This window comes from Thalia democratica, chromosome 6 (genome assembly GCF_965202585.1).
Source record: "Thalia democratica chromosome 6, ktThaDemo2.hap1.1, whole genome shotgun sequence".
NCBI lineage: Eukaryota > Metazoa > Chordata > Thaliacea > Salpida > Salpidae > Thalia > Thalia democratica.
In genome coordinates, this window is record NC_139170.1 from 66595741 (window position 1) to 66620063 (window position 24323).

A 24323-nucleotide genomic window follows, 5' to 3' on the forward strand; every position below is an offset into this window, starting at 1 on the left:
TAAACTTCTATTACATGTACTAGGATATTTTTCCAAAGCGTGCTAAAATCCATGGAAATGTTCGTGCTCTAATGAACACAACAGCGCCTCGAAAGAAAGTGGCCAAAAATTCTCTTCTCTCAAAATAAAACTGAAAAAGTGAGGTTTCTGCTAACGAATTAATTCTAAACCTTTTAAAACTTGCTGTAAAGTTATTGAAGCTTTTTTCTTATCTTTGAAAAACAAACATTTTAGTTGGTGTGGAAATTTCTTATCTTTAGTAGGCACTACTTTATGCTTTTAGCTGTTTGTTTTTAAAATTTTACAGATTAGTTGCTGTTTTTTATAAGTAGTTTTATAAAACTTGTGAGTAGTAAATAAAACTCTGAGTAATAGTTAGAAATTAATAAGCAAAAATATTTAATACTGATCTTAATTTCCAAATAAGAAGCAGTTTTTAGTTACAATATTTGTTGATATGACTGTTTCTTATTGTTAAGGAAGTTGTTAGATGAAATTAATATTAAATATAAACAAACATAAAATTTTATTAAAGATTTTTAAATAAAAACCGTCTGTAGCAAAAAGTTTAGAAACTATTTACAATATATAATAAGATTTTATTTTTTTTAACATCAATAAATTTCATTATTGAATTCTGTTCAAAAACATGTGTTTTATATTATACTTTTTACGCTTTAGATTTGCTTTACTTTAAAAAATATATCTTACAAATCTGTATTTTTTTTAAATATTTGACGTTATCTAGTTTACTTGTAAATAAAAAAAATACAAATTTTAATTCAAACATTCAAAGGTTTTTTATAAAAGATTAAATAGTAGCAAAGTAAGTATTCAATAAATGTCAGTTTAAAACAATTTCGCTGTAAAATCGACCCGCTTTAGCGCTCAATATAAAATCAGTTTAAACAAAAGCTCGATCACTCTTGCGATTGTGACGTAATAATTCAAATTTTTACGTCACTTTTTGTCTGAATTGTTCTGAAATTTTATAGGAAAATTGCTTGTCGGTAATTTGTTGTTGATAAATTGGTTTGTTTTCATCTACTTGTAATTTCAAGTGAGTATTTATTTTTATATATATTTAAAAAGTGTAATTGAGTTAACGTCCGAATATTATTTACAAAGATTTCAACTATTATGTTAAACTGTTTCGAATTCAATTTATTTTATGTCTTTTATGAAACTTAAATTAACTAAAAATAAGCTTGTTTCGATCTGGTTGTAAGTTACTGCTACTGCATTTGTTTACTTATATACAATAAACTTTTTTCTATAGTTTTTTTCATAGTTTAAACAGCAGTAGTTTATTTAAGTCATTTTTTAAACAAACACTTCAGTTTTTTTATAAATAATATGATTTGAATTATACTTTTTACATTTCGTTTGCATTTCGTGTTATTTTAGACAGTGTAGTTTGTTATGTATTTGAATAATAAGTAAAATATGCTTATACAAACTAACTTCAAAAGAGTTAAATATTGTAATTTGTAATCTTTAAATCCAATTATCAATATTTGAAACAAACTATTGAAACTTTTTTAAACAAAAACGAATATAGCTGAATAGCCTTAAGGGTGGTTTGGAAATGAGAAATTTCATTTATGCCTCACAAATTAGTTATAAACTAAAATTCAATTTTAATTACTTTTTTCTGCATACCATAAATCATAATTGCTGTTACAATGGTTTATCAAAGAAAAATTAGTATGGTGCTTTTATAATTAGTCAATTATTTGCTGTTGTTCTATAAAGTGATAAAGTTTGGCAATTTATTTTTTGTTTTATCAATATAATACAGTACCAATTTATGTAAATGAAACTTAAACATAGTTACTTTGTTTTGTTATTACGTAAAATCTCATTCCATTATATAAAAGTTTAAAATTAATTTTTTGTTGGAACAGTTTATGAAACTCATGTCTAAGACTGTGTTTTATTTGAAGTTTTTACTTGTATTAAAACATGTCATTTTAAAACGTAAATGTTTATGTTACATATTTTGCGATAACTTTGATAAAATTCTATAAATGCTAAGAGATTTTATAAAAACGTGTTTTAAAACTCTTTTCTAAGGCTTAAACTTTTCTTGTATTACGTTTTTTTTTTTTGCTTATTTATGTCTATGTTACTAATATACTGTAGTAATTATTAGTTATTGTTTTTACTACAACTTAAAACGATTGATTTTACTGTATGTTTGATTGTAACAAAACAATTAGAGGTAACTTCTTCTTGGAAGTAGGACATTTGTTTTTTCTTTGGCTTGTTATTTTTTTACAAGTCAAAATTAATGTTGATTTCAATTGAAAAGAAAAAAGATTTTTTAATTCTAACTTACTTTATTTATAAGTTTTTGTTTATCTTCTTAAACTATTCTAATCTTAAAATATAACTTGGTCTTACTATCAATAGAATGATTTTTTAAGGTTTTAAATTAAACTGATGATCAAAGTACTTCTTATTCTTTTATTTTTGCTTATCTACGGTTTTTGTTGCACTGTTATTGATTTTTTTTAGGTTTACATATAACCATTAAAATAAACATTGTTTTTACAAAATACTGTAAACTTGTCAGTAATAGTTAAAATTGATACTTTGTTTTACTACTATGTGACAATATCTAAATCATCCTTAGTTGTTCTTTTCTGCGTGGTAATTATTTTGAAGCCAAATTGTTCTTTGATTGATAGAATTTGTTTGAACTCTAAGTTCAGTCAAGTAAGGCTATCTTGCTAATAAGATCACAAAACAATATAATTCAATGGTTAAAATAAAATGTATTCATTGTACAAGCAAATGCTAAATATTTACTGGACTAGTATTAAAATAATTTTTTACTTGCATCGAAAAACATCCTTCTTTATTCTAATAGTATGGCCTGATGTTGTAGGGGTCCTAATGAGGCTTTTAAAACTCACTGAGGTGAATGTTACAATATCAAATCCCAGTGGTTGACACATATACAAAAAAATATTATTTTGTTAAATTAAAGCAGACTGTGTAAAACATTTTTCAACCTAAAACTCTAATTGTTTATTTCTACTTCAGAAATTTTTATGTTTATTTTGTTTACATTTTAACTTCTCTTTAAATTGTTATTTAAACTTAAAATCGATGTTGTATAATTTTTTAAGTTTTTTGTCACAGAATTTAAAGTACTTAAAAAGTTAATCAATATCAGTTTTGATAAAAATAACAATAATTGATAAAAGGTTGAAATCCCTCTGTAATGAGGTATACAATTTTAGCCCTTATAGTATTCAAATTGCTAATAAAATAAAACAACATTAGTTATTGTTGAATTGACGTTTTTAACCAAAGTGTTGAAATGTCACTATACGTTAGTGTAGTAGTGATTAAAATGTCAACAGTTAAAATGGCATCATTATTTTTTATTATTAAATATCCAGAAGATCAGATTTTGTAATAATCCCCTTTTTTTTAAACCATCAGTTTCAAGCTCTACCACTTGCAACAATAAACGTTTTCTGTGGAAAACTGAACAACAAAAATAAAATCACTCAAAATATTTGGTCCTAGGACCTGGTGCACAAAACAAACTTTTGGTTATCAAGTTACACACTACTGGGATACCTTTTAATGTTTTTTCCAGGAGTGTGTTACATCATGTGTAATTTTACCTGCCCCATTAATATTTAACTATCCAAAAATAAAATAAACAAAAAACTATCTTTTAAACAAATAAAAAACTTTTGGTGACATGCCATTTGGAGAACACTAATAACGCTAAAATCTCAACACTAAAAACCACAAAGTGTGGGAAAATCATGAAGCTCAATTCCCTGAGTAAGTGTTCACCAGCACTACAACAAAAATCACACCAACAATCCAATCATGTGATCACTGCTACCAGAGTGAGCTCACAATCAGTTGTTGAGAAAATACAATAAACTAATATTATAATAAATACATTAGTATTATATAACTATCTTAAAACTTATTAAGTAACTATTTACTCAAATTTTACTCAGAATAAAAATGAGAAATAAAGAAAATGTAAGAAAAATAAAGTTTCTGAAACTGGTATTGGTAGAATTAATTTTAGTCTAATAAAAGTTAAAAAAAATTATCAATCTTATAAAAAAAACCTTTCCAAAAACTTAAAATAACTCGCCTTTATTAGATATAGCCCTATTTCTAGTTAATAACCTATTTAATTTTTCATTCCTTTGGTAGCAGAAATTTCTTATGAAACAATATAAAACCCTGATAAAGTGAGAACATGAAACGGTCAGAAATATTAAACAACTCTATTAAATTGAATTTTACAGAAATCTGTTTTTTTAACCAAATTGTTTTATAACTTTTAATAAACTTGAAACTTTGAAAATTCATGCACATACTTAAATTTAAGTAAAATGTAACAAAAGCTGAATGGTTGGTTATCTACTAATGACACAGAATTCTTATACAAAGTGTTTGATTTTGCTATCTGTATAAAGTATATTACTCAAATTGGTTAATTCTTCTGATTTTTTCTACTAAACTCTTGTGTCCAGAGAGTATTTGATGTTATATGTCTGATCTGTATTAGTGGAGTGAAAGATTTCCAACAAATTTGCTTAAAAAACTTTATCTTGACTGGATTTGGCAAGTAAAAAGTATTTTGTCGGTAGACATGTTTATAAAAATTGCACTGAAGAATTTAAAACAAATGTTTAAAAGTAAAATTTCATTTAAAAATTATTTTGAATCCAAACCCTTGGACTATACACAAACTTCCATTTATCTTACATCCTCACTTATAAACTTTTTAACTCTTCAGTGCAACCCTTCCAAACCAATCTGTCCCAAAAAAAAAATTATTTGACAGTTGTTGCCAAAAATGTTTACTTGAACAAACTCAATAAATCTCAGAGTTGCCAAACACTCTAGATACTCTGAACAGTTTGATTTTTTGAAAATATGAGGATAACTCCGGCTTGTTAGAATTTTTTGAAAATCTCAGAATAACTCAGTACAGTTTAAATTGTTTTATAACTCAGGATTACTTAGTCCAGTTTGTCTTATTTAATAAGAAACTCACGATAGTTTTAAGATTTTTTTAAGTCTCATTTAAGTGTTTTTCTAGATATTGAATAAGATCGAGTTGTTCCCATAAAATTATTTTCTACTTTATAACAAATTTGTTTAAAAACTAAATTTTAATTGTTTTTATAAGGTTTATTTATTTTTTTTAGTTCATTAAGGTTTTCTTTAAGGATTAAAAAAAAAATAGGACAGTAAAAGGTCACTCGGGATAGTTTTTTTGACTCTAAGATTGGCAATTCTGAAATCTCTTATAAACATTAGACTCCCCTAATCTGTATCTTTATTAAACTCATAAGCTTAATTTTATACTTTGTATTTGAAATAGTTGGCTTGTTTTTAACACAGATACAACTTTTTTCCTCTTATTTAATAAACATTTTTTAAAAGTGAAGTCAAGTGGAGTATAACTTCACCTACCTAGATTAAAATATTCAATTGATTTTGCAATAAGATATGAAAGATATCTTATTTTAAAGTGAAAATTAATACACCATTAGCATGTAACTCATAAGTTTATAAATATACAAAAAACTCTACAAAATAAATATTGGCTATTATGATAGAACTCATAATACTAACTATACCATACATTTTATTAAATATAAAAGAATCTTTTGATTTTAAAACTGTAAATTTAATAAACTTTACTACACATTTTTCATTTTCAAGCTACTTAATCTTTATACTTATGGTATTTTTAAAGGCCATGAGGAAACGTTTACACAAATAGACCTCATTCTAAATGTTTTTAATTCAGCTAGCAGTTGCTTTTTACAGTCAATAAAAATTAAATAATTTTTTGAGATATGATGGGACAACAGGGTTGCCATTTACCTGGAGTTTAAAAAATTAAAAAAACTGAAAAGTTCTGGAATTTTGAAAAAAAAAAACCTGAAATTTTCAAGAATTTTTGTATGTACTGAAATTTAGACCATATAATAAACTATTTTTATACTGATCTTATACTGTACAGCACATTTAAAATAGCATTACTGTATATTTTTAGCAATTTTGTACTTTAAAAAACATACTATTAGCTTAAGATTAATTAAAAAGGGGAAAAAACTACTTCTACCAGGGTTGCCAAAAAACCTGGAGTTTTCAACAAGTTTAACATGTTCAGTATTTAAATTTTGATTTTCAAAAAAATCTACCACATAGCTTTAAAAATTTTATTATCATCAAAAGATTTTTTTTAACCCATTTAAAGTAGCTTAACAGTATCTTTTTAATGTTTTTATACTATGTAACAAATTTTTTTACCTTTAACTTAACATTAAACTAAAAATAGATTGAAAAATGTGCACTTATAAAACCTAAAGAAAATTTTCTAAAAACATTTGGCAACCCTGTTGTACTTTAAAAACATACACTCAAGTTAATTAATTAAATAATTAGCGATTAACTTTTATATAATTTCTAATAAATCATTGGCCATTCTGTTGATGTCTTTCTTCTACAATTATTTAGGAATTGTTCTCAGACTTACTACATACTGTATAAAACATGTAATTTTATACAATCCTACTGTAGGACTTTTTTTGTTGAAAAAAAATATCTATAAGATTCTTTTAATTTTTGGTAAGTATTAATGCAATTTTTTCTTATAATGTTAGAATCACTTTCTTAAAACTAGGTTTTTTTAAATTAAGGAAAAAATATTTTTTTTATTAAGTCATATGGTTGACACACACTCAAGTTAACTCAGGATGTTTTGAAGTTTTTTGAAAAGCTTAAGAAAAACCAGGAAATTTTTTTTAACTCAGACTGACTTGGGATAGCTTTTCTTTTTAGCCCGGGATGGTGTTTTAGATATTTTCATTTTTTTACTTCATTTTGAATGAGACTTGATTGCAATATTTTTATTTTATAACCAATTTTGTTGCAGAACTTCAATTTTGATAATATTGGAAAGTTTGATTTTTTTTTTGATATAAACAAACTCAGGATGACTTAGGACAGTTTTTTTGACCCAAAGAGTTGCAAGCCTAAAGTTATTCATAAATCTAAGAAAATAAGCAATGCTTTTTTTTACTACTGACTTCATCCAAATTACAATTTTTTATAAAAAAATTATATAGATAACAAATGAGGTGCATACCTTCCTGTGGCCAAAATAGTGTTTAATAGAACAGGAAGTTAAAATAAAAATATGTAACCAATTTTTATAATAAAATACCACATACTTTGTCAAAAAATGATTATTAATTCTAAAAAATATGCCAGTTTTTTACCATTTAAAACTTTAATTTTAGTAGAACTGTTTATTTACAAGCACTAAAACCTAATATCTCAATATGTACTTTAATTTGTGAAATTGTTTTAACTTAATAATAACTGAGATAAAAATCTACAAAATGGTATCAAATTACAATATTTTTTTAAGCTGGGCATATTGTAGTGAAGTTCATAAGTTCTAACTTATTATGTTAATTTTTATATATTGTGAATTTTATACATAACAAGCTGAAGTGGAATTGTCTATAAATGTCATTTACATTGAAAAAATTTAATTTAAAAAACCTTCGTCTTTTTTTGTTTATTCTATCTATGAGAGAGATAACAAACTATTGATTTGTGATCTCTCACACAAGACTTTATGACGTAAAATGTTCTAGTTAAATCCAGTTAGTAAAGTAATGTTGAAACACAAATAAAACATATGACATATTGATTTAAAACAACTATATAAGTATGGCATTAAAACTTATTTTACTAATACATTATTGTCTTATCTTAATCAAGATACACTAAAATATTGCAAAAATGAAGGTAAATTAGTTTTTTAATACTTATTTTAAAGACTAATTATGAATTCTAATAATTTTTGAATTACTAATTATTAATATTTTTACTTATGTTAAGAAAATATTTTTTTATTGTTTTTGATTAAGTATATTTTATAGTTTTAGCTAAGTTTAAACTTCTAATTATAAGTTAATTATGATTTTATTAACTTATAATTAGAAGTTTAAACTTAGTTAAAACTATAAAATATACTTAATCAAAAAGAATAAAAAAATATTTTCTTAACATAAGTAAAAATATTAATAATTAGTAATACAAAAATTATATTTTTATTCAAAAAAGTATATTTTATAGTTTTAACTAAGTTTAAACTTCTAATTATAAGTTAATAAAATCATAATTTTCAAAAAATTTATTGAAAAATAAAGTAGCTATAAGCTGTTTAAAAGCTAAATTATTATTCTAAGTGCTAAATTTAAATAAATAACTTTTTAATTAGTTAAAGTTTTTATTTTATCAATAATTTATGTTAAATGAATTGTTTTTTTCATGTACTCTTTATGGAATAAACAAAAAAATAAATGTCATCAATCAAAACATTCAAATCATCAATTTTGTGGATCTATTTCTGTGTGGTTGTTTTTACTTCAAACAGCTTGTTGTTGACTATTGGGCACTTAAAAAAGTATGTTTAATATTTTTTATTTTTGCATTAAATATTTTTTGTTATTTTATTTAAAAAAAAATAGTGAAGTTATTAATAAAGTTTTAATTGTTCATTTAAAATTTTAGAGTATTTTGTTTGAATTTACTAACACATAATTTATTGTATTTAAACTTACTAATTATGTTACAAATACTCTAAATATGTGTTCTAAAATAAATAAATATCAAAAGCATCAATTAATATGCTAAACTTATTATACATAATTAACAAAAACACTAAAGTTTACCACTGTTTGTAAAAAGATATGATCCATGCTACAGCATTATTTTATTTAACAAACTGAATTTATCTACTTATTAATACAAATTACTTTCAAAGCATTTAGAGTCGGTTAGCATGGCATTCAGACCAAAAGGATACGGAATGACTGCTGAGTTGTCGAGAAAAATTCAGGAGAAATACTCGATAGACGATGAACAGGAAGTTGTCAGCTGGATTTGCGCTCTTGTTGACGTGGAAGCCCCACCGGAAAGTGGGATGAAGGTTTGTTTTATTTAAGGCCATAGGGGGGGTCCTACATTTTTTTTTACAAAAATTAACTTTGGCTTTTATATGAAAGCTTTAAGTACAAACTACAAGCCAGTTTTTATAGAATTCAAAAGTATCATTTAACTTTTGAGATATTTAATTTTTTGTAAAAACTTTTCAATATAAACGTATGGATCGCAAATTTTTTGGGGTCAATTTTCTTGGAAGTTTTAAAATTCACTAAAAATCTATCTCCTCCTTCATTTTTCAAGCGATTTTCTTCAAATTTTCAGGAAGTATTCCTTATAATAAAAGGAAAAAACGTTACTTTAGAATTTTGATAGTTTAAAAAAATAAAGATTTTATCACAAAAATTAAAAAAAAAAGTGTTTTTTTTTTTTTCAAAAAAAAAATTTTTACAAAAAAAAATTTAAATTCCAAAGTAAGGTTTTTTTGTTTACTGTGTTATAAAAAATAGTTTAGAAAGTTTGAATTATTAAAAAATTCAATCTTTAGTATTTATAAATGTAAATGTTATTTGTGAATTGCTTTGTTTTAAGTTGGATTTGAACCATGGAAAAAAATTAGTGTGTTTCTAGAAATTGTTTTTGGGGTGTAGGAAATTTAGTAACTAAAATCTGCTATTCTTTATTAATGAAAATTGATTCTTTTCTTTATTAAAGACTAATGATAAGTGAATTGTTTTAAAAATTAAAGTTGTAAAGTTGTTTCATTAAGTTTCTACTTTTTCTTAGGTCAAATTAAGCAGTTTGTAAATGTTATGTATTTTTAATTTAAAGTTAGATAGTTTTTTAATAGTGTTTAACTATTTTCTTATACATGCAAATATATCTTTAAATTCCAGTCTTAATGTAAGAGTACTAGTTGGGTCATTGACCTGAAAAGTTTTGTGTGGAATGTAAATATATATCAGCAAATAGTAAATAAATATACAGATATTTCTATTTTTAATATAATTTCTGTAAATAAAATCCTTAAACTGTCACTTTTATTAATAATCTAATATAATTTTTTTCTCTGAGTTAAAAACTTAACAATAGCTAAGCTAGTTTTATTAATTACTTATGAGTTTAAAATTAGCTGAACAGTTTAAGTTAATAAATTATAGCACATAATTATAGTAAAACGTTTATAAAAGGTATATGCTTTTGCTAAAATAATTTTTCAAAAGTGTTTTGTTTTAGTTTTATTATTTACTGGAACAAAGCCTTATAAAACTTCAAAGCAATATGAATGTTTCTATACAACTAGTTAATAATCAAAACTACAACTTTGAAACCTGATATCTTTCAAACCACATTAGAAGCATCATTTCTTGTTATGTGGTTAAAAAAGTAATTATGTTTTTATGGCCAATTATGATAATGTTTCAACTTTTAAGTATACTACCTTAACTATTTGGTCAACTTGTTTTACAGACTAAATGTAATTGTTATTTTTCAAAGCATTTACAAAGTTGTTTAACTTTGTTTTCATTAGGAATTTGTTACATTAAAATATAATTAAGTATGTAAACTAAATTTTTTGAAGCTACCAAATGTTTGTAATAGATATATTTTCAATTATTTAGAAATATAATTACTTTTAGAAAATAAAAAATTTATCAATACTTCAAAGAATAACTATTAATAGTAAAAAAAACATAAAATTTGTTTTCAATGGTTTTTTCAAAGATAAAGTTATTACTTGCAATAATTTTATAAGTCCTGTAAGTTATTAAAGAATGTGAAATACATGTTATTGGGTTAACATAATACAGAGTTGTATTTGCTTAGTCATCGAATATATCAATGTGCTTTCAATAACCAGTTGTTTCTCTTAACTGTATTCAAGTAGTGAGTTTTGTACTCTTGATTGATTTGTTGTACAATTTATGTGTGGAATTTTGGAAATATAAAAACTAGTTTTGCTATTAACAAAAGACTGCATGAAAAATAAAAGAGACAAAGAAAAACTTGAATAAAAGTCCCGGTTTATAAACTTGATAAGCATTTTATTTATTTATTTTTTAACTAAATTAGGTTTAACATAAAAATTTTAAAACTTATGTTTTTTACAAGCCTGATTTAATAGAATTTATCTTGGAATTTTTATAAATAACCAGTAAATTAGTTTATTACTTGTGAAGTTTTAGCTACTGGTTTTTGATAGAAATAAATTAAAACTTGAAACTTAAAGTTTTGCAAACATAAACAAAACCAAAAGAAACAATATTATCTTGGCTTAAAATTATTAGTTAAAAATTTTAATCGAGTTGATAAAAATTCTGTAGTTAAAAGTCACAAATTATATATTTAAAAAAGTTAAAACTTCGCAACTCAAATCAATTCACATCAAATTAGAAACCGCGAAAATTTACAAGTATTACATTAAATACTTGAAAATTCAACAACTTCTTTTCAACGAGTTTTATCACAAATATTCTCACTAAATCAACCGTATCATACATCACTTTGTTTAAATATTTACTAAAGTTTGGAATTTTTAATTCATTGGTCTGTTATTGGAAAATACTTTTATATAGGTAGAGATTAACATTGTTTGAAAAATACTTGGACATAATAGTATGAGATTTCGTCACGATTTTTGTTGAAATATTTTGTAAAATTTCTTATATAAGAAATCAAACATTCCTCATATGAGCTACATAAATGATACAAATTAAAGTGAATATTTTATGTTATAAAATTTTCTTGCACTTTTGATATCTCATTATTTTATATTTACTTAAAGTTTAAAAATTATATCATTCTGTGATGAAAAGTTTGTATAAAATAATACTAAATTATTTTAGTGAACTTATCCAAATAGTTTTTGAAAAAGAAGTTTAAGTACTCTAGCTTTAAAAGTTTGTTTAAAGATTCGGTGTTTAATAAATCTTGAAAACATGCAAATGTTGCTTTAATTATAAGGTATTTAAATGTTCTATTTTTTGACTGATGCATTAAATTAATAAATATTAAAACAATTTTTTAATGTATATTTGGCTATCAAAGTATTTTATTTTTATTATATCTTGAAACTACTTATAAAGTATTCAAATAGTAATCATAGTTTAATTTTTTTTTCTTATTAAAGTTAGCAAACTATTCATCTTTAAAGCTAATTTAGGCAATTAGAGAAAAGAAAGTTTATATAAGCTAAGTGACTAATTACTGGCTAATATAAACATTTTAAAAAGTTTCTTTCAACTTTTAATTCTTTCATCTTTACAATTTCCTAGCTAGGAAATATTTTTCATAAATATTTGCGGCAAGGCGTTTCTCTGTTTGTATTATGACGTCACAATGAAATAAAATCCCGTGGAATAATGCTCAAGCTTTAAGTAACATCAAAATATATTTTATGTTTATCAGAAATAAACAAACTTGATAAAATGTTTTAGAAGAAACAAACAAATCATTTTGTAATAAAAATTTTATTAGCGTGTTCAAGTTTTACTACTTATGTTTACCAAGTAACAGAAAGTAAATACATTTACTTTTCATTTAACTTAAAAACAAGTTTAAAACGTTTTTTTTTTAATTTGCAGGGTTGCCACTCGGTCAGGAAAAGTCAAGAAATCAGGAAAAGTCAGGAAAAATTTAAAAAAATGAAAAAAGTCAGGAAAAGTCAGGTAAAAAGGGGGGGTTTTGAAAAAAAAGTCAGGAAATTTTATTAAAAAAAAATCAGATTTTGTCAGTCAGGGTTGCTTTTGGTCAGGAAAAGTCAAGAAATCAGGAAAAGTCTAGTAAAAAGGGGGGTTTTGAAAAAAAGTCAGGAAATTTTATAAAAAAAAAATCAGATTTTGTCAGTTTAAATTTACAAAATTCCTTGTTTTCAAAAGCCTTCAAATGGTAAAAATTGATTAAAAATCCTTTAAAGTCAAAAAAAAAATCTAAAATTTTCCTGGAAATTTACAAAAATATTTAATTTTATTTCCAATGCCTTCACCTGGTATAAATTAGTAAAATATCCTTTATGAAAATGCAAAAATTTTTTATTAACATATTGAACAAGTACCCTACTTGAAGAAGCAGATTTTGTAAGCTTTTTAGCGTTGATGATCTGAAGCAAGTACACTTCCATAGTGAAACTGTGATATATACACATAAATTGTAAAAGCTCCTTATATGTCATTTGTTCATCTAGATACATTTATGCTAGGAAATGCTAAAAAATTGTGTCTTTTTTCAGACAAGCTGTGTTTATAATACAAGTATTTTGCTGATAGAGCTGTTTATTACAAACATCAATCATACACAGATGGTTAAGTGATGTACTGGAAGTTTGATAGAATTCAGCAAAAACTGTTGTTTTAAATCTGTATTAGAATTATATTGAAAGCTTTATATAGTTTAAAGTATTAGATTATGTATTTTAGAATAAGTTCAATTTAAGAGTATGATTTAGAAAAGTCAGGAAATTTTTCTCAGCTTGATCAGTGGCAACCATGAATTTGTTTCGAATTATAAAGAATACCGTATTTTTGATACTTTTGAGATAGCATAAGGTTAATCTATCTTTAAAATCAACCCAATGTTATACTTTTACATGACATCATTAAAGCAAAATTGAAACCATATAATAAAATTTAGTTTCTCAACTACTTTGACACATCATTAAAAATGCACAGTTTATTATTGGTAATGTAAATATCATGTTGTGTATTAACAAACATTATGAAATTCTGCAAAAGTAAATAAAAATTGAGTTTAATTAAAAGTTTTAATTTGAACTAATGTAAATAAAAACAGTGATGTGATAATAACTCGAATTATATTTGAATAGCTGTTGAATAGTTAACTTCAAAGTATTCATTGTGGCATCTTTTTATTCATATGAAATATTTCATCATTTTTGTTTGTCCTTTCTTTGACAAAAGGGTTGATCATGCCAATTCGATCATCAGACCACAAGTTTCGGTAGACTGAGACCGGTTTCGTCCTTATTAGGACTCATCAGTCAGTCACAACCGAAAAACTTGTAGTCGTCAATCTACAAACGGTTTATCATGCTTTCGCATGAAGCAACCATTTGCTGGCAATGATTAGTGACGTCAGCATTGTCTTTGCCGTGCAACGTTTAAAACATTGTCCACTAGGCAAGACATCTGGTACGCTCGTTTTAGTACTAAAACGAGCGTACCAGATGTCTTGCCTAGTGGACAATGTTTTAAACGTTGCACGGCAAAGACAATGCTGACGTCACTAATCATTGCCAGCAAATGGTTGCTTCATGCGAAAGCATGATAAACCGTTTGTAGATTGACGACTACAAGTTTTTCGGTTGTGACTGACTGATGAGTCCTAATAAGGACGAAACCGGTCTCAGTCTACCGAAACTTGTGGTCTGATGATCGAATTGGCATGATCAACCCTTTTGTTAAATTTGAGCTTGTCTCACGGCAAACGAAAGTCCGGACTTGTTCTGCAGACTTTCGCCGATTTTGTTGATTGTCCTTTCTTTGATTTTAAATCATTTTATATGTTTTGCTTAAAATTATTTCTTCATAATTTCAATACAAACTTCTATATCTGCTTAAACTGGTGTGTTCACAGATTCACAACTTTTTTTAATTTTTATTCAAACTTATTATTACGTCATAATGTCAACATTATTACGTCACAACAGGCTACAGCAGCGTGGCTCCACGACGGACAAGTTTTGATCCACCTCATGAATGTCATTCAACCCGATTCTATCAAAAAGTGGTCCAAGAATTCCAAACAACCGGTTAGTTAATTAATAAAACAAATTAATACAATCAATATACTTTATGGTTAATATATTTTTAAAACGGCTACTTGTTAACTCCTCTCACAGGGTTGCCAAAAAAAATTGGAAACCGGAAAAACCTGGAATTTGAGAAATTTTGGATAAAAAACATGGAATTTCGAACAAACCACTAAAAAAACATAGAAACCCCTGTGATTTTTAACAGTTCTTACGGGTTAAGCAGTAAAATTTTGATTTGACACGAAAAATCTAAAATATAGATAAAAGTATTTTGTCATTATCAACACTTTTTTTATTAAAAAAACATATTTGAAGTAGCTTTACAGTATGTTTTCAATGTTTTTATACTATTTAACACAGTTTTTTACTTTAAACTTAAAATAGATCAAAAAATGTGTACTTTTAAAATCCTGGAGAAAATTTGCCAAAACATTTGGCAACCCTGATATCAATATTTCCTAAACTAATAATGTCTAAAATTTAATTTAAATTATTGATTACATATGATAAGTTAATTAGGTACGAAAAAATTTTTCTCCAAAAATATGATATTTCACACTTGACGACATCCTAATATATACAAATATAAAATACAGTAGTTAGCTAATGAATACATTTAATATTTAAAAAAAAATGATACATTTTCATAAGTACGTTTGTAGCTCATATTTGGTTAAGGATCTACTGTTTAAAAAACAAATGCCTTCTTATAAAGTATTAGATAGACTAATAAATAGACTAGTATTATTTGTGCTAACATCAAAAATTTATTTGTTATTTTATTGCAAGCCTTCAAAAGTTGAATTTAATTAATAAAAGCTAATTAAGAATTAACTTTAAACTGTACGTGTTAAAATAAAATAATAAATGTTTAAACAATAATGTTTGCTTTAGTAATCCACAATATAAGTACAAAGTTTAAAATTTTTGTTTAGAAGTTTTGTTCATGGTTCATCTTTTTTTTGTAATAACAAATTCTTTATATAAAAATTAGTTATTTAGAACCAACTAAAAATATGATGAATTTAAATTAAATAGTAAATAAAAATTATACTTTTTACTGTTGAGAAAGCATAATTATGTACGTGTTTAAGTATAAAAATAAATGCTGAAATAGGTTATAGTATTTGCAAACATTAAATAACAAAGTTCAGAATTATTTACAAAACTTATTTAAATCAAATGTTAAACATAGAACATTAATCTTTAAATTTTTTAATAATTCTTTGTTTGTAAGTTTCAACTTTTTTTTTTTAATTATTTTAAACGCAGGTTTAGGTTAAATTATTCTTTTTATAACTATGAGATAAAATTATTTCACAGAATTACATTTTAAAATAATATTAGAAAGTTTTTGAGTGAAACTTGAATATATTATCAAATTATTTAAGGTTTTTAGTCATACTAATAAAATATCTAATTAATTTAATATTATTTCAAGCAATCAACAAAATCGTAAGAACTATTTTCTCAATAATGAACTGAAAACATGTGTATTAAAAGGGATATTTTGACAAAATGTTGTGTTAACTATTGTGATTTTAATAAAATTTAATAAAAACACACTTAAAATAACATTAAATGATTTTCCTGTTTTTTATTGATATACCATCGAAATTTATTCAAAATAAAAATGTTTAAAATCGATTTTTGAAAAATTTCCCGGTCAGATATCGTGTAAGCCTTCAAAAGATTTTGTTTACTTGAAAAATTAAACCATGTGTTTTTTGAATAAAATATTTTTAAACTAAATTTCGATTGTTATGAATCATAACAAAAGAAGTATATTTCCAAGCAACTCAAAAAAGAAACATATTTCTTAGTTTATAAAATCAAGAAAAACAATAAAATCAAAAATGATTTATACATTCTATACAAAAAAGTCTCTTAATCTGACAATTTAAAAAAAAAAACATTACGATTTCTTATTCCAAAGCATTTAAATTCTATACAAAATGTTCTTTTAAATAAAATAGTACTTTTTTAATTTTATATTAAAAAAACATTTTGTATTTTATTGTTTTTCTTGATTTTATAAACTAAGAAATATGTTTTTTTTTTGAAATAAGTATTTAAAATAATCTTAAACAAAACTTAACTTTATAAGAAATAAATATTCTTTGTTTTATTTTCTACTAAGTATTATTTAATACAAGGTGGCATAACATTCAAAAGATTAACATAACATGAATTCGATTTATCATAATATTATGTGACAATAATGTGATTATATACAAAGATCAAAGATTATTATCATATTATCTGCACAAATAGATATTTAGTACCTACTTATTACCACAAATTCTTTATATAGCATTATTCTTGCCAAGTTGTAACAATAACTTTATTTAGAATGCTACTTTTTATAGATAGCCTAATACTTTTGATCACTTTATATTTAATAATATATATATATATATGTTATTTGATTTAAAAAGGACTGCTTATACAATAACTTTATTTGTAGTTTATACTTTGATTTACCAAATATTTTATTACAGCTTAAATTGACATGTCTTTTATTCTGTTCAAAATTCATAAAACATTTTAATTAAAACGCAATACAATAGTTTTATTTAGATAGCTTACACTTTTAGATAGCCCTTTATCTGATGATTTATTACCAAAAACTTACATAATATTTTTCTTAGTTGCTTGCTTTACTAATAGATTTTATTAATAAACTAAAATAAATATATTATTATACGCGTTGTAAAATTTTCCGGGTATAATAGTATTTCGTTTATAAATTTAAATTTATTTTAAATAGGGAAAATAACTTTTAAATTAGAGTTTTTTATATCTATATGATTTACTACCAAAAACTTACATAGTATTTCATTAGTTGCTTGCTTTTTTATTAAACTTAATTAATAAAAGAAAATTTTGTGGGTAATAAATTCCTTGTAAAAAAATTCTGTTATAATAGTACTTTGTTTATAAAATTAAATTTGTTTTAAAAAGTGAAAATTGCAAGCTTTACATATTAACAAAACAACAAATATTGTTCATAACAGATCATTAATCTTAAGCATGAAAAATTTTTATTTATTGTTTTATAATGAAATATTAAAAAAAAACAACGTTGGAACTACTTCATATACAGAAAACTTTTAAAGTTTTAGGTTTCATTTAAAACAAGTTCATCTTTAAATTGCACATTTATAAAACTTTAATGTAACTGAAAAAATAAAATATTTATAACTTTTCATGGCTAAAAGCTACCATTTTAATTTTGTAAAAACTTCCTAGATTTAATCTGAAGTTCATGTATTTTATGATAATAACTGTCCAAAACTTGTATGTTTTTTTAGCTGCTTATATAGTTATTTGTCTAACTAAAAATGAATGCTCAGTTTACTGAAATGTAAAAAGCTTAAAAAAATAAATATGTGCAAATTGGATATTTACAGCCAGGTTTTAGTGGCAAAAAATTGCGACCTTTTCAAGTATAAAAAATAGTTTATTTACTATGAATAAAATTGGTCTACTATTTTATAATACTTGAAAAGGTTGCAATTTTTTGCCAGCGAAACCTGGTTGTAAATAAAATACATAATTTGCAATCTTTATCTATTAAAAATAAAAATAAACTTGATTAAGTTTTACATTTTTTGATATACTTATCAGTTTTGATAATCTTAATCTTCTATATATTAAATTTTATTATTTTAGTTCATGTTGATGGAAAATATCGCCAAGTTTCTGAAAGCAATTGAAGATTATGGAGTTATGAAACAGGATTTGTTCCAGGTTAAAATTAAATATTAAAATTTAACAAATTAAATTAAACATATTTATTAATTTAAGAATACAGAGTTATGAAACTAGATTTATTCTAGTTTTATATTAAATATTAGTTATATGATTCAACTATATGCTAATTAAAAAAAATACAGCAACATAATCAAAAGTGGTATTTGCATAGATGCAAAAATTAAATTGTAATTTTAGTAATAATTAAATTTGTAAATATATATATTTTTTTTAATTTTACAATATTATTTAGTTTATTAATTTTTTTCAACAATCGTACCATCATTTTAATTTAAGTATAAGTTTGTGATATCAAATAAAATATCCTGTTTTTAATAAACATAAAAATATTGTGTGCAATGAAATTACAAGTTTATACAGTGTGGTATTTGAATTACACGGTATAATATAATTAATATTTTTCTCAGATAAATTATCAAACTTCCTAATCAATTACTTACCATGAAATTAATTATCTTATCAAGATATGTTTACATCTGTTCAAAATTAAATTATTTCAAAGTACTAGTGTAGATTGACAAGTTGTCAAAATTTAATTTTCCTTGTAAAATTTCTGATAAGAATAATTATGTGAACTTTATTGACTTTTTATACTTTTCTTATAGAAAATATTGATAAAGCAATTTTTTCTCTTCTTTTTTTTTTGTTAATTTTGCCAGTGTTAAACGTTATTTTTTTAAAAGAAGCCAAGTAAAGCTAATTTTAGAGAAATTATATATATTTTAACATAACCACTTTTAATGATTTCTTTCCTATTAAAGCTTAAAGTTATTATTTGTAATGACTACAGTTTTAATGCAGTTTTTTGGTATCAAAATAAGTTCTGTATAAAAAGTTTTAAAAAAATTTTAACGCTTGTCACGTTTTTGTTAACCACAAAAACAAATTTGATTTTTTTTTTCATTTTAAAGAACAAATGTGAGCCAATTATAATTTTTGTATAGTCTTTAATTAAAAGTGTGTCGTTTTAGTAAAGTTTTATTATTCTTAGAATTTTTAATAATAACATGATAAAAATTTGTAAACCAATAAACATATTGTAAAGGTTTGAAATAATTTTAAAATGTTAAAATATAAGTAAAGCTTGTCTAATTTTTCACATGAATAATAAATAAATTTTATTACCTTAAAGACAGTTGCATAGAAACAGGTTTTATTACCATGAACAATTAAGATTTATATTGTAAAAACTAAGTATTTTAAAAATCAGCTTGAATTATTTTGAGAGAAGTTTTTTCAAGTAAATGTTTAACAACTTAGTGACAATATAATAATATTATAATTATAATATAAATATAATAACTAAAAAATAGCTAACATCAATCAAATACAATATGTTTCACAATTTACTTGAAGTAAAAATATATAATAAAGTTATTAAAAAAATTCTTCAAACAGACACTTCGTTTGTACTAAATTCAGATATAGAGTATTTTGTTTAAACTGATAATAAAAAAACAAATAATATAATTAACAGACAGTATGTACAAAACACAGAATATATCACAACCTTTAATAAATAATAATATAAAATAAAATAAACAGACGGTGGATTTGTACGAAGCTCAGAATATGTCGCAAGTCCTGACAACTCTGAGAAAACTGTCAACTGTGGCACTGTCCAAGGGTTTCGGCGGACCCCATATTGGGGTAAAGTTGGCAGAAAAAAATATCAGGAATCACGATGAACAGAAATTGAGGGAAGGAAGGAACGTGATTGGTTTACAGGTTTGTATGATTTGATTGGTTTACAAACTTGTATACTTGTTTTTGATTAGTTAATACTAAATAAAGAAATGTGAAAATTTGCAGATTTGTATGATTAATTGTGGGTGGGTAATATAAGAATGTTAATTTTAATTTTTGATGTTCTAATGTGCCACACACTCAGGCTAGTTTAAATAAGTCGGGCTAAATCTAGCTAGTTTTGATGTTTTCTTAAATTTTTAGGTTAGTTTTTATGACTTTATCTTTTTTTGTTAATGCTTAAGTATATTTAGGTAAACTTAAATAACAGTAATTTATTCAGTTTTTAGCTCATATTACTTTTTTTATTTTCTCATTTGCTCAGGCTAGTTTGATCTGACTAGGGTTAGTTTTTAGTCACCCTAACTGGATTTTTTGCTTCAGAGAAATAATTTGGTCTGTAGTAAGCAGTTTAAATGGTTTGATTAATTTTCTCAAATTATTACTTAAAATTACTATATGCTTGTTCTACAGGCCATAATTTCTATTTTTGAATGCTTATTATTTAAAATACCATGATTTATGTTACTTGTCATATTTTAAATAATAAGGTTTATCTTGTGCTATTTCGTTTTATTTCAAAAGAAGATTTGTACTAACAAAAAGCAATAAATTTATACTATAAAACACTGTGTTGTGAATAGTTTCAAAAAGCTTAATAACTAAATGAAACATACATTATAGTAAAATTCTAATTAGTTAAATAGAGTAAGCTATTATATATAATAATCTTTAAATTGTTGAACTAATTACAAATACTTTAAATCTAGTTTTAGTATTAGGTATAACAACATAGCAAATTTTAAACAATTGCGTTTTAAGCTAAGATACTGTTTAGGTATTTTATTGATTTATAATTTTTATTAAGGAGTTCTAATTTATTATTTATGCTAAGTAGAAAAAAAATTTGAAGGTTAAATAGCTTTTTATTTATTTAGCCTACATATTTATTTAAATTATGACTGAAATAAAATTCAATACATGAGCAAATGTGTAATAATTTTAAATATATATATAGTTACTCTAGCATGATTTTTTTTAATGAAGTCATAATTCAGAATTAAGACTTCTCATGTATTCAAAAATTTGTTAGCTGTATCAATATTATTGTAAGATATAAATTTAAAAGAATGTACAACATTTATTGTTGTTTAAATAATGTCTAAAGTAATTATTGTTTCCAGCTATTTTAGAAATAAACATTTTATAAATTGAATCTGTTTGTTTTTTATTACATAGTTTTATTATATGTTTTCATTTTTACAAAACAAATAAAGAGATCTCAACTACTAGAAGAGAAATAATGAATTTATTGTTTTAAGACTTTATTTTACTTTAGTTTGTAAAATAAAGTCTTAAAAGAATAAATTTACATAATTTTACTTAATTTAAAAAGTAACCATCTTTTAATCTACATATTTTAATTTAAAAAAAATTTATTATATTCATTGTCAAAACTATTTTTTGTATATGATGTAATTTGCCTAATATGTTATCATATTTTTAAAAATGACTCTGTTTAGGTGTTTTTTTGAAACAAAAAAAGTACAAATACTAAATATTTAATAAAACTTCTGTATAATTTACATCAAATAATCTTACTTGCCAATAATTTCAGTCAAACTTTTTGAATTATTAATGTTTGTTGAAAATTTATTTTAAACTGCTAAGTAAGTAAGTTACTTACTTTTGTTACTTTTTACTGTTAAATTTAATATAAGTAAAAAATTAAACTTAACGTTTAGGCATTTTTACAGATGCAATTTGTATATTTATAATTTAACATATTTCTTTTTCAGCAATAATTATTTTTAATTACTAAAAAGATTAATAAATAAACTTTCTACAAATAAAATAATTTGATACAGTACAATTATAGTTTTTTTATATTTCTCATGGAAAGTTTTAAAACTGTTAGACCATAAAATTAAGTAAATAATGAAACAGTTTATAACTTAGTTTATTTCAAGATTATAAAGCAATTTTTGCAAATATCATTTGAAACTCTTGAATTAAATATTTGTTTGTTTATATTTAGCAAATGTAATTTTAGTTTACTTTTAAGATAATTACTTGAAATTTTTCAGTCTTATTTTAAGGCTAAAACTTAAACTAATCTTACAAAATGAAGTTATGAATTAACTTTTATTAGGACTAAGAATAGAAAACAATTCAGAAGTGTTTTATTCACAAATAATAGGAAGTTATTAAACACAAATAGGTTATCATATTTCAATTTTTATATGGAGATTTTCACTAAACTTGACTTTCAAAGTTATTAGCATGACAAATTACTTCTTAAATACTCAGATTATCTTATTTTAAACTTGTATTCGTATCTGAACATTTTATATTAAAGGTGACTTTGAAACTAATTATTATTTAACTTAGTATTGTAATTTTTTATAAACAAAAGTAATTTGAAATTATATGATAGTAACAATTACTAATTTGAAGTAGTTCAAATTAAATTATTTTTTTACTCTTGTTATTATAACGCAGGCGGATTAATAACTTTTTTTATAGCCTGATGTATTTATTTAGATGGTAACAAATAATATACAGTATTTATTATTTATATTATTTATTTTAAATCATTTATATCAGAACACAAACCATGTAGCATCCATATTTTATTGATTAACTATTTTTTATTTATGACATTTATATAAATGGGATCAAACCAAGAAGCATCATAAAAAAGAATTTGATTATAAATATATATATTTTTTTTAGTACATATTACTAACATATTTCAACATATAATAATTTTTACAGATGGGAACGAACCAAGTCGCTTCTCAGAAAGGAATGACCGCTTACGGACTTGGAAGGCAGCTTACTCCCCAAACTAAATAAAAAATAATTAAGTTTAATGTATATTACCCCTTTGTTAATTTAAATATTGTTTAAAAATCTTAATTTATCATTAATTTAAAAAAAAAGTTAAGACTGTTATAATGAAAAGTATTTTTTGCTGTTAACTAAACTAATAACTTTTTTATAAAAATATTCAATTAAAGCTACTTCTAGTCAATAACTAATAGAGGGGTAAAAAATAATGAATTTTAATATTTAATAAATTTCTACAGTTGAGCTTATTGCTTTAAAATTATGTTTATGTTCTTTTTAAGAACAAAATTTCTTAATGAATATAAAAATTAAGTACCAAGTGGATTATTAAAAAATGTTTTCGAAATTCCATGTAAAGATTCCATATGATGTAATAATTAAGTTTTATTGATACGTCATAATTTCCTGTGTTTTATAAATTATGTTAGCAAATTTTGTGTCTTTCTACAAATAATTGTGCTTCAGTTTACATTCAAATTTAAAGTTTTTCTACATTCGAGTTTCAAGTCTTTACATTCGAAATTAGTAATTATTACGTTTTTCATATTTCTTTCTTGTATCCTGAAATAAATGTTTCTTTTACAAATTTGTTGATTATTTAAATATTTGTAGTTTATTTGTGATAAATTAAAAAAATTAACTTAAAGTAAGAATACCTTATAAAGTTTTAGCTTCAATGTTTGAGTATTAAAAATAGTGTTAAAAACTATGAAATACAACTATTTAAATTTTCTCTAAAATTTTATGATACAATTGTATTCACTAAGTATATAGTCAAAGTGGGAACGAGTCTAAATTGCACGAGAGTAAAATTGCACGAAGACGTTTTTGCACCAAGAGTCAATTTTGCACGAGTTACATTTTTGCACGAGAGTAAAAAAATGCTGAAAAGTAAGTAATTTAATAAAAACCTCGACTAAGAGTTAGGGGTAACAGTGATAGTAAAAGTTAAACTGTATAAAAATGTGTCCGTGCAAAAGTGTCTTCGTGCAATTTTATCCCCTCGTGCAACAGTGTCTTCGTGCAATTTTATCCCCTCGTGCAAAAGTATCTTTGTGCAAATTTGACAGCTACCCAGTCAAAGTAACTTGACATAAATATTTTGCTTTGTAAAAAAATACATATTGTTTAGTATTAAACCTGCTATTTCTCAACTGTGCTAAATATAAGTTAGAATGTATTTAGTAAATTAGATTGTAACGAAAAACTG

General features: G+C 23.6%; 1 protein-coding gene across 1 annotated transcript; it reads left to right on the forward strand.

Annotated features, from left to right (window-relative positions):
• Window positions 1-205: 205 nt before the first annotated feature.
• On the forward strand, window positions 206-23598 carry LOC145837993 (transgelin-3-like). Its single transcript, XM_082945507.1, has 7 exons — window positions 206-259; window positions 8459-8488; window positions 8849-9013; window positions 14633-14734; window positions 18413-18490; window positions 20060-20242; window positions 23039-23598. The coding sequence occupies exons 3-7, from the start codon at window positions 8867-8869 to the stop codon at window positions 23117-23119; spliced, it is 591 nt and encodes a 196-aa protein (XP_082801633.1). The 5' UTR covers window positions 206-259; window positions 8459-8488; window positions 8849-8866; the 3' UTR covers window positions 23120-23598.
• Window positions 23599-24323: the final 725 nt, after the last annotated feature.

What these genes read in the sequence shown, in the direction of transcription:
- LOC145837993 (XM_082945507.1), top strand. Translation starts at nt 8,867, where the DNA reads ATGGCATTCAGACCAAAAGGATACGGAATGACTGCTGAGTTGTCGAGA. An exon ending in CCAAGAATTCCAAACAACCG is followed by an intron (nt 14,735 to 18,412) that starts GTTAGTTAATTA and finishes TTATTATTTTAG; the next exon opens with TTCATGTTGATGGAAAATAT. An exon ending in TGAAACAGGATTTGTTCCAG is followed by an intron (nt 18,491 to 20,059) that starts GTTAAAATTAAA and finishes TAAAATAAACAG; the next exon opens with ACGGTGGATTTGTACGAAGC.